General features: G+C 44.5%; 1 protein-coding gene across 5 annotated transcripts in view; it reads right to left on the bottom strand.

The window, feature by feature from the left end:
* LOC140212042 (LIM domain-binding protein 3-like) overlaps positions 1–11,784 on the bottom strand; it is a 178,416-nt gene that overhangs the window by 17,009 nt on the left and 149,623 nt on the right. For all 5 annotated transcript variants that reach the window (XM_072282480.1, XM_072282481.1, XM_072282484.1 and 2 more), the window contains 5 exons: positions 10,689–10,825; positions 9,009–9,381; positions 6,012–6,192; positions 4,482–4,602; positions 633–748 (listed from right to left, as the gene is read on the bottom strand). In XM_072282480.1, coding sequence (XP_072138581.1) covers positions 633–748; positions 4,482–4,602; positions 6,012–6,192; positions 9,009–9,381; positions 10,689–10,825 — 928 coding nt within the window. The remainder of the gene's footprint in view (positions 1–632; positions 749–4,481; positions 4,603–6,011; positions 6,193–9,008; positions 9,382–10,688; positions 10,826–11,784) is intronic.

The following is an 11,784-nucleotide window of genomic DNA, read 5'->3' as shown; positions in this document are numbered from 1 at the left end:
TCATGCAGGTTCCAGGTGGAGACTCAGGAATACCATTGTACTCAGATTCTTCATTGCTGTTTCCACCACAAGTTTGTTTTACCCGTCAGGGTTGTTAGCTCTGAGCTGACTCCCAGACCTGCTGGACTGCTGGACTACTCTTAGTCCGGCCTCTACCTTTTGACCTGTCTGACGTGGGTGGCCCTACCGAGAGACGAAGCAAAGAGCCCTGACACCAGTCAGCATAGCTCCCCGGGTCATTGAGGAACAAGCCTCCAAACCCAAACACAAGGTGGTCGTCCTCTTGGAGGCCACTGACACTGATCGCATGTTAGTCCCATGATTTTATCCTCTCCACATTGCCATTAACGTCTCCGAGATTCTACCACTCACCCACACACCAGGGGCAAGGTACAGCCAATTAACCTACTGAAGCACACATCATTGGGATGTGGGACGAAACCAGAGCACCCGGGGGAAACCCAGCCAGTCACAGGGAGGGTGTGCAAACTCCACACAGACACCACCCAAGACAAGGGCTGACCCCAGGTCTCTGGCACTGTGAGGCAAAGGCTCCATTTTCGGTGCCTTATTTTCTTAACAATCTTTTGAATAAATGTCTTTGTTTCCAGTGGTTGTTACTTCATACGTACAGCGCAGACGAAGCAGGTATCGTGCCAGGTATATCCCAGAGCTTCAATGAACTTGTCTCCAGCCTCCACGGGGAAGTCACAGCCATGGCACTTAGTGCTGAAGAGGGCAATGTAATCTAGGAAAAGGACAAAAGTCTTTCACTTCTGGGTATGTCCGCAAGGATAAAAGAAAATGAAAAACAAGGCAAATAAACATTTTAAATAAAGGACACAGGAAACAAGAGAACAAAAGTATGCTTCAGTTAATAGAGAGCTGGCTCTATGTACTGTGTTGAGCTTGGCAAACTCCCTAACATGTTCTTGCACCTCTGCCAAGGTCACTTGTAATCCAGAAGGTAAAACAATAGATCTTGTGTTAGTTCATGTTGTGCCTTCATAAGCAACTTCACTGTAGGGCAATGGAGGCACTCCCTCTAAGAGACCAAGCAGGTCTCATGTACTAGAGATAGTCTGTTCAAATTTCACCAAACTGTGTGGCAACAGTACCTGGTAAAAGCGGCCACTTCCATTCAACTTCATCTTTGCAACAAATGGATTTGCTAGCTCATCAAAATGTGAACTTGTGTGGAAAGAGAAATGTATTATATGAGCATTACAGAGCTATTCAAACAAAAACCTCATACCATCTTCATTTTTTTTTCAACAGGCAGTTAATTTGATCAACAATTCCACTGTAAACACTTTAAACCATTTTCTATAATTGCATTTACATCGTAAATACAGGCTGGTAAGTCCAGTGTGGCATCAGCACTGGACTACGAAGCAGATGGTCCTGAGTTTGAATCTGGCCGGGTCCTCCCAATCTGGGCAGCAGCAGTACCTGTCCGGAAGAAAGGCCAGGCAATCTACTTCCGTATCTTGCCTTGAAAACCCTACAGACAACTGCACCATCCGTAGGGCTGCCATGAGTCAACAACAACTCAACGGCACTCAACAACATTCATGTATTTATGCACATTTTATTCCATATCCATACTTTTAGCCTCCAACTTTATTTTTTATTTAATACTTTATAATTGTGAATGTTGCTTTTTGTTGCATGTCATGCCAACACACCACAGCAAATACCTAAAACATGAAGATGTATGTAGTGAATAAAGTTAATCCTTAATCAGAAGTGTATTATGAAGAACTTTAAATGTCTCTCCAAGTGTTTGAAGTGAGGTATAACTTCTGAATTCACACTGGTGAAGCAGGAAGGAACTGAATATTTTCATTTTTTATTTTATTGAGATGCAGCACAGAATAGACCCTTCTGGCCCTTCGAGCTGCGCTGCCCAGCAACCCACCTATTTAATCACGAGACAACTTACAATGACCAATGAACCCACAAACAGGTTCATCTGTGGGAGGAAACTGGAGCACCCAGTGGGAACACACGTGGCCACGGGGAAAAGGTACAGACATTGGTGGGAATTGAACCAAGGTCGCCTGTACGGTAAAGTGTTGCGTTTACCACTACACTACCGAGCTGACCCAGGAAAGGGCCAGGTAATATAGACCCAAGAAAACTGTTAGATAAAGGGGAAATAAGAAGAATCATTGACCCCTAGAACCACTCTCCCTCCTCCCTGCCCGTGATGAATCTTAATCAACCTTGAACTTCTCTACTTACCAGGGAGCCCCATCAACCAGCCGACCTGCTGGGCAGGAAAGCTGGAGAAAGTCTGAGTTTAAGTGAAACAGTGGGAAATTCTGGTTTTTGCTCACCTGCATTTCTTGAGGTAGTGGGGTTTACAGTGGGGGGAAAGCTGAATGGAGATGAGGGAAATATAAAGGGCACAACATCAGCAAGAGGTTAGTTTTTATCCTCTCCTACAGGTTTCTAAAGTAACTCAGAAACTTGTTATGGAGCACCAAGAATTCTAGAAGGTGGGCATGTGCCTCAAACACATAGTCAAGAAGAGGGAACAGGGATGAAAAGAGAATTGAAAACTGATCAACAAGATGCCAGTGGGGAGAAGAGACAACAGTACAAAGAATGAGGAGCAAGACAGAGGTGAAGGAGCTTGAATGGGTTTGGTATTTAGCAACCCGAGCAAGTACAGTGAACAGTTGGGATCGTGGTATTATCTCATGCTTGCCATGAAAACTAAATTCAGGAAATTAATACAGAAACAGAAAACAATACTGTTTGGAAATGCACAAAAGGCCAGAAGGAGAGTTAATTAAGGAGCCATATATATATAAAATGATCACATTGGTCAGAGAGACTTCGTACAGGACAGACGACATCTGTGCTTCAAATGGGCAATTGATGACTGAAGGGAGGTTCATACACAAAATCTGGAGACTCAGAAGGCCAGGCAGCATCTTTGGAAAGAAGTACAGTCGACGTTTCAGGCTGAAACCCTTCGGCAGGACTGAAGGAAGGTTTGTTAGATTCACAAGACTTTGCCGTTTCAGGCTTTCTTGTATTGGGAAGTGCTGATGATTACCCAGCCCACATCAGCATTCTTCAGTATCATCAGCACAGAAACAGGTCTAGTTGGCTCATCTTGTCATGCTGACTATGCTTACCTATATTAATCCCATCTGCCTGCGTTAGGCCTGTATTCCTCCACTCCTTTCCGTTCCACACATCCATCATGCCCTTTAAAATATGTAATTGTATCTGCTTCCAACATTGCCTCTGGCAGTTCTTTCCAGATATTAACCCTTAAGTGAAACACTTACCCCTCTAGTCTTCTTCATATTTTCACATTTTCACCCTCTTATTTTAATCCTGTGTCCTTTAGTTCTAGACTACTCTGCCCTGGGAAAAAGTTTGACTCTATATTCTGTCCATTTTATAAACTCCTATAAAGTCAACCCACAGCCTTCTACACTCCAGTAGAATACACACAACCCATCCCACCTGTTCTTATAACTTCAGTCCTCCATTTACTGTGGTTATACCAGGGAGCTGAGGAAACACAGTACTGTGTAGGTCTAAGGCACTCTAGATTTTTTTATATGGTTTCAGATGGTATGGCCTCCACAGAGCCCTGATCTCAATATCAATGAGGATGGGATTGCCTGGAGAGACAGAAGCAAGTGACAGCCAAAGTCTTCAGAAGAACTGTGACAAGTTCTCCAAGATGCTTGGAACAACTACCAGCAGATTTTCTGCTAAAACTGCACGACAGTGAATTGATGCAGTTTTAAAGGCAAAGGGTGGTCACATGAAATATTCATTTGATTTCATTTTTCTGCTGTTTTCAAATTATTTTTGACATTTAGAAATTTTTCATTTCATTACTTTTGAAAGCAGCTTCGCTTTACAGAATTTTTTTTTACATGTACCTAGGACTTTTGCATAGTACTATAGTTTGAAAGAAGTCCTGTTGGGAATTAGTTTGTATCTGTTGTCTGCAACAAAATTAAAACATGTTCTTTGCCAAATACCATTCACAGGATTTGATATATGTAAATTAGCACATTTCCTTCGTTCTTATGACTCACTTACAGGTATTAGTCACTTAATAATAGACAAATCCAAAAAAGCAGCACCCTTAGTCCTTCACTCTGATGACTGTTAACACGTGCTTGAACTAAACTGTCAGTCTGGGTCTTAAATAAACTTGCAAAAATTCTTTCCGTAAACCACATGGTCACTTGTCATTCAAAGAACAGTTATGGAAAGCAGATCTCTCTACACAGGACTCTATCCAGGCATTCAGAGCTTGTGGAGGGAAATATTCTCGCTACCTTCCAAATGAAACTGAAGTGGAAGTTTGCAAGGATAGGGCTTGATGCCAAACCTCAGCACGAGTTACCGCTGACGGTAGAGGGAAATTGTAATGGGAAAAGAGATCAGTGTTTTAATGTCACTTCCATGTTACCAGTAGACCTTGGAGTGCGCTGTACCTTTTTCGCAATAGGGCTCTCCATCTTCCATATGGAAGAGACTGTTCCCGAAAGATGTCCCACAGGCGGCGCAGACAAAGCAGGTGGTATGCCAGGTCTGTCGCAAGGCATGCATCACTTCCTGCAACCGGGAACAAAGCAATCAGCAAACCAAAGAGTAATGCATCTCCACAAGGATCACATCCAAAATATTTTACCCCAGTGCAAGCATTCCCCCTTTGGGGAATAATAGTGCCCTAGAGGAAGTATAGTTCACATTAGATTCTAGATCAGAGAAAAATAGAACCAACAGCTTGACATGAAAACTGGCCTTTATGAAGCTGTCAGGTTCAACAGAGAGTCAAACTGCATAGTTTGAATGTAAATTATAAAACTATTTAAAGCAGATTGAAGGGTTGGATGATTGGGGGGGGGGACCAGGCCATTTTATTAGCAGAATGGAAATCACAGTGAAGACTTTTGGACAAGATGGTGAGGGGTGAATCAGTTTCCCAGTGCTGATCACATACTCTGATTCTTCCTGAGGGTAGACAGAGAGATTGAGTAAAGACAGTTACGTACTTCTCATGAGTTGTGGGTTACTTAAACCGGCTGCACTCACTGTCCCAGCCCATCATGATGGGTGTCCAGCACTGAAACTCCACAGCTGTGGCAAGTCTGAATCTGTCTCTGCTCTCCAAAGTGAAACTGTATCAAGGCTTAGCTGATGGGTCCGTCTCTTTGCTAAGGATTTACCGGTGACATATTCTAAGTACACATAAAATCCTTAATGAGCAACCAAGAGATCCTGTGGTGCTTCAGGATTATTCAGTGCTTTGCAGAACAGGCAGCTGCCATGATAAGTTCTTGGAGTGTTGTTAGAACCTCAGTGTTCCTGCTTTATCTCATGGATACCTGCAAGGTCTGCTATAGGAAGAAACTTAGTGCCTCGAGGCGGGCAAGGGTGAGAGCACGCCAAGGCACTAAACCACCCCCTGCACCCACAGCAGCAAGTCAGGAGCTACCAGGACAACACGGGCAAATTCCACATGCCTAAGCTAGTGACTGGCGAGAGGAAGAGGAGGTCTGTCGGGTGCTGGAGGATGGTTCCTGCACTGCGCCAGGTGGGCAGTGAAATATGTCCGTCATCAAGGAAATATTACAAGCAAAGGGATATCAAAGGTGTGTAATAATTTCAGAAAATGAAGGAGACCTTCAGCAGGCGAGGCAGTGTCTGCGAGAAGAGGAACTGAGCTGGTGCTTTAGACTGGCAATATTTGCATCAGTGGGTGAAGGGTTTAATCACCCACAGTCTCTGCCCCTGATACCAGCTTACATACATTGTTATCTTCCTTTTAAACATGGATGAAATATAAACAAGTTGATTTTTCAGGGACAGAGTTACGGTGCAGTCAGGACCGTTTCCCATAGATGTGATCACAGGATGCGAGTGGCTCAGTGAACTCTCCGAACTGCAAACCAGTGTCCCGTTCCTCTCTCGGCTGCCCCCTGCTGCTTCCCAATAATACTGCGGCCATGAATCGCACTTACCCCCATGATCTTTGTGTTACACTTGGCACAGTTTGGAGCAAAGAATTGCTCGTAGCATCGCTCACAGTAAATATTGTTCTGCTCCTCCACAAAGCCAGTATCAGCCAGTGAGGTCTTGCAGTAAGTGCAGTTAAACTCCTCAGGGTGCCAGGAACGGCCCAAGGCCACAAGGAAAGGCCCTCTGGAGACAGAAAGAGGAACATCACATAGTAATACAACAGTATATGGGGAAGAGAATATTTGTTGTTCAACCATAGATGTAGGACCATAAGACAAAGGCAATTCGGCCCATCGAGCCTGTTCTACCATTTGATCATGGTCGATCCATTTCTCTGTCAACCCCATTCTTCTGCCTTCTCCCCGTAACTTTCACACCTTGATTTGTCAAGGACCTATCCACCTCCACCTTAAATACACCCAACGACGTGGCCTCCACAGCCACCCGTGGCAATGCATTCCATAGATTCACCACCCTCTGGCTAAAGAAATTCCTCCTCCATCTCCGTTCCAAATGGTTGTCCTTCTATTCTGAGGTTGTGCCCTCTGGTCCTGAACTCCCAAACTATAGGAAACATCCTCTCCACCTCGGCCTTTCAACATTCGATAGGTTTCAATGAATTCCCCCCCAAATTCCAGCCAGTACAGGCTCAAAGCCATCAAACAGTCCTCATATGATAAGCCTTTCATTCCTAGAATCATATTCATGAACTAACCGCCCTTCCAAACCAGTTATCATTTCACACTGAAATTCTGCAATTAATAATCCTGAAACACCTTTCCTAAAAACAAATAATCTTAATTCTTTTAAACTTGTCTAAATACCAATTGTTCTAGTTCCAGAGTACAATCTCCCTCTACTACAGAATTTTTGCCAACATCTTCTATCAGATTTTGACATCTGAATTTTAAACTCCATCCTTGAATCCTGGACTTACAGAGCCCCCTCATGCTGGAGGAACTCAGCATGTCAGGCAGCATCTATGATCCCCATGAAGTGTTTTGGCCTGAAACAACAACTATATTTCCCTGCCTAACCTGCTTATTTCTCCCAGCATTTCAGAATCAGAATCAGAATCAGGTTTATTATCACCAGCATGTGACGTGAAATTTGTTAACTTAATAGCAGCAGTTCAATGCACTACATAATATAGAAAAAAAAATTAATAAATACATTTTATTCAGTATACTTTATACAGTATATGCATATTGAATAGATTAAAAATTGTGCAAAAAACAGAAATACTATATATTAAAAAAGTGAGGTAGTGTTCACGGGTTCAATGTCCATTTAGGAATCGGATGGCAGAGGGGAAGAAGCTGTTCCTGAATCGCTGAGTGTGTGCCTTCAGGCTTCTGTATCTCCTACCTGATGGTTACAGTGAGAAAAGGGCATGTCCTGGGTGCTGGAGGCCCTTAATAATGGACGCTGCCTTTCTGAGACACTGCTCGTTGAAGATGTTCTGGGTACTTAGGCTAGTACCCAAGATGGAGCTGACTAAATTTTCTTTTTTTTTCTTTTCAAATCTTTTTATTGTATATATATAGGAAAAATAACATGAGTACATCAAAGTAACAACACTTACAATGCCTCAAAAAAAAATCTTCTTAAAGATTGAAAACAAAATTTTGTGATAACAAAGAAAACCTACTAAGCAGGAAAGTGAGAAAAAAAAACAGAACCCATTAGGTGTACAACCCGGGGGCCATGTGTCATACAAAAAGCTTCTAAAAATAAACATCAAACCGCCAGCAAGAAAAGAAAATATACTAAAAGAATTTACAATTAGATCGTGGAAAAATTATATCAATTAACTCAAATGATAATAATGAGCAAATGAGCCCCATCTTTTCTCAAAATCAAATAAAGGTTCAAAGGTGCGACTTCTGATTTTCTCCAAACTAAGATATAGCATCATTTGAGAGAACCATTGTGACCAAGTGGGAGCTAATGTAGGAGCTGACTAAATTTACAACCCTCTGCAGCTTCTTTTGGTTTTATGTGTGTTGCTCTAGATTTCCAGCATCTGCAGAACCACTCATGTCTCACTTCTTCACAATGTAACCCATTACAGATAAGGTTGACTATATTCCAAGATTAATGTGTTACAAGGGAGTGTTCACTTCCCCCTGTGTATATCACCGTGAGACTCTGGTATTTAATTGTCTCAAAAAAATTCAAAACAGGCCAGCTGGAAGACCTGCTCAGTCCATGATACTCACTGAACAATTCCAGCTCTGGGCAATACCTGTTCTCCATTCCTGAGCAGATGCTTGCTCCTAGTTCAACTGGCCCCATGTACTCCCCTGAATATTGTAAAATTTACAACCCCCTTAAACTCCATTCGTGATCCTTTCTCCTGTCCTGTTATTTTTTTAAAGATGAATTTCAACCCACACTCAGGACTTCACTGTCTATTCACAGTATCAGCCTCAAACTTGGTCCCATTCACTTTGACTTCTGCTCCATATCCCCACAGTCCGGGTCATCCCCTCTCCTCTCTGCTATTGTTGAGCAGGAAGTACAGAAGCCTGAAGTCCCACAGCTTCAGGAACAGCTACTTTCCAATAACCATCAGGTTCTTGAACCAGCCTTCACATTCCTAACCCTACCTCAGCGATGGAACACCACAGATCATCTCTCCCACTACCATGGACTTGTCTGTGACTGTATCTCTTTATTGCATTAATAACTTGTTTTGGTCAGTCTTTTTATCTCCCTCTCTTTTCAGTGCCCTTAATTATTAATGCGTAATTTATAACCCATGTGTTGCCTGAACCTGTGATGCTGTTGCAAGGAAACTTTTCACTGTACCTGTAGAACACCGCACTGTGCCCAAGATAATAATCTCAAATAGACTTGACTGTTAACCAAGCCTCTCTGTTGAAGAGAGACAACAGAAGGGATATCCCCGGCTCATTCTTTCACAGAACTGAACTACAAGCACATTTGCGAGTGTGTCTAGTTTAGGTTAGATTCGGAACTGACAGTTTCTGCACCTGATGATGCTGTTACACTGTCCACACAGGGGAGTTCGATTGCTGGCCGGGAATCTCTCAGCCCTCTGCACCAGGTTGCGGATGCCCCCAGCTGTCTGCCCCGGCAGTGGGGCGTGCGCGGGCTCGTGGGCGGGGGCTGCAAGCAGGGTCGACACCGGCGGCTTTGGGGGTGCCGAATGCGGCAGAGGCTGGATGTGTTTGGTGAGTGTAGTGGTGCTTTTTCCGGCCTGGAACTTCTGAGCAAAGCTGTCATCGGTTATCCACGGCGGTCGGTTGCTCGGCGGCGCGGCGGCCGGCTGCACGGGTCCCGGAGCCGCAGCAGGCTTGCTGACGTTAAACGCAGCCGTGCTGCTGTGCATCTGTGCTGCAGGGGCTGAACACAAGACAGAGGTAAGTGATAAGGTTTCAGAGTGCTGTCACAACAAACACTCAGAGCAGAGTTTTCTGAAGTTCTGTAAGTGCCTCCCCCTAAAACTAAATGTTTGGATGTAGCATTCACAGAGAAGCACCCAGGAAGCAGACATCTCCTGCTGAAGGAAGTCAAACAAAATGCAGAAAATGGAGAAAGCAACCAACAGAACGGTACAGGATTCAGGATTCAACCCTCTGAGCACTGCACCAGAAACAAAAAATATGGAACTACAAGCCTGGTTATGACGGGGATCCACTTTTGAGAGGTGCTCATAACTTTTCAGAAGCGGGAGGTGAACAGAGAGCGTGTGGGAGAATGTCACAGCAACAGCAGTGATGGGAGCGTGAGCAGGAACAGGAACAGCAGCCGCAGCCATTAGCCAATCTCAGTAACTCCCAGCTCTGCTCGGTTCCACACAGTACTACCCTCGTGGTTCGGGGGGCGGGGGGGGAGGGTGAGAAGGCACATGGAGATACCCCCTTTCCACCCAGCATAAAACATCTGCAGACATTCAGCAGCTGGAAAATCCATTCCTAACTGCACCTCCGGTCCCCCCAGATACTCATTTGTACGTACAGGCAGTCCGTAGTAAGGCTTTGATAACCTGGTGGGACCCTGTAATACACACACACACACACACACAGACACATACACACACACACGTGTACACAATACAATCTATGCAAACAGACTCAAATACCTGTATTAGTTTTTTAATAAAATGTAACTTGACATCACTTACTCTCCCATGGATGATGATTCCCCTTTTTTCTCACAAAAATTTATACAAATGATCACACTATCGGAGGAACACAGTATTACCCAATATTACAAGACTTCATGAGACGTACTATTAACAGTTTCAAATTATAACTTGGTCACCTTTGTCCAAAACACACCGGAGCCCGAGGTGCCCACCGGTCCCAGAAATCCCCCATCGTAAACCGTAGATATCGCAGGCTCCCTCTTCAGAGACACGTAGGCACAGATGTGAACCCAGAACAGCTGGCAGATGGCTTGGGCAAAACCTTTGATTGCCCACTGCCTGGACCTGCCAACAGACGCCTTGTCCGGGTCGAGGAGACTCCCTCAAGCACACCCCCACCCCCTGCACTGGGTGGCCGAAGATCAGGGCAGTGGGGCTGAGATGAGTCCAGAACACGAGGAGCAGCCCCTTCAGAAACTCAGAAGCTGCAGCCTCTCACACTCCCTTTACATTGACTACCCCACCCTCCACGACAGTGCCCGATGATGCTCTGGTGAGTTACCTTTGGGTGGATGGAAGGGAGCTGGTCTGATACTCGCAGTGCTGACAACCTTCGGCTTGGAAGCAGGCGCTGGGGCTTCTGAGTAAGTCTGAGGAGCTGGCGGCCCAGGCACCATGGTGCTGCTTCCGAAGCTGCCACTAGGGAGGTTAAAAGACAGGATGAAGAGTGAGTGGTGAATCGCGAAACGCACGAGATGAACAGCAGAGATGAATCGCCCTCCTCTGATCAGAGAATAAAACCAAGAGCTGAATCCTAGATATTCACTAAGCATCCAACCTCCGTTCAACATCTGCAGAACCTCTTGTGCCTATAACTTCCAACTACAGATACCTTGTAAGTACGAAGGGATTCATTTTATCAGACTACAGAAGCAGCACGCTCCAAACGGTTATTGACTATTAGGCTCTTGTTGCCCAGGTTTACTCCCAGCAGCTCGTTGCTATGTTTCGTTTGGAAACACAACGGCATCTTCCTCTTTATTTTTTAAAAGATGAATAAGGCGGTTGCTACCCTGTCATAGCTTCACGGGCGGTGTGAAAAGCTGCACGAGCGCCCAGGAAGGCAAGTTCGCAGACTGGTACTGAAGGGTTTTTCCCCCATAGGTGCTGCCTGGCCTGCTGTGTTCTTCCAGCATTTTGTGTGTGTTGTTCAGATTTCCAGCATCTGCAGATTTTCGCTAGTTTAAAAATCCCAAAATATTCCTATACAGTTGAGAATCAGCTGTAGTCTCATTGCTGAGCATATTTACCACGGGCATAGATACAGATCCATTGCACTTACCGATCAGAACTGGCAGACACTTTGTTGCATAATTCCTGTTTTACAGTAAGCAACACCAGGAATAAACACTTGTTCAGCAAGAGACATCTAACATAAGCAACATTGGACTACAAAGAAAAGTCTCTGAAAGGGACCCAAAGATTAAATATTAGATCAGCTGTTGATAGAGGTGTTTAATTTAGGCTGAGAAAAGAGAGATGACAACATTCAAAAGCATACATCTCTAACAGGAACCCTTCGGATGTCACTTTGCACCAGGAATGGGAATGTAGAAAATCTACCCTGTTGCCCAGGGTCTAAGTTAAGACTTAACTAG

Source organism: Mobula birostris, chromosome 18, assembly GCF_030028105.1.
Source record: "Mobula birostris isolate sMobBir1 chromosome 18, sMobBir1.hap1, whole genome shotgun sequence".
NCBI lineage: Eukaryota > Metazoa > Chordata > Chondrichthyes > Myliobatiformes > Myliobatidae > Mobula > Mobula birostris.
The sequence above is the reverse complement of the archived record's forward strand: the minus strand, read 5'-3'. Positions and strand labels throughout refer to the sequence as shown.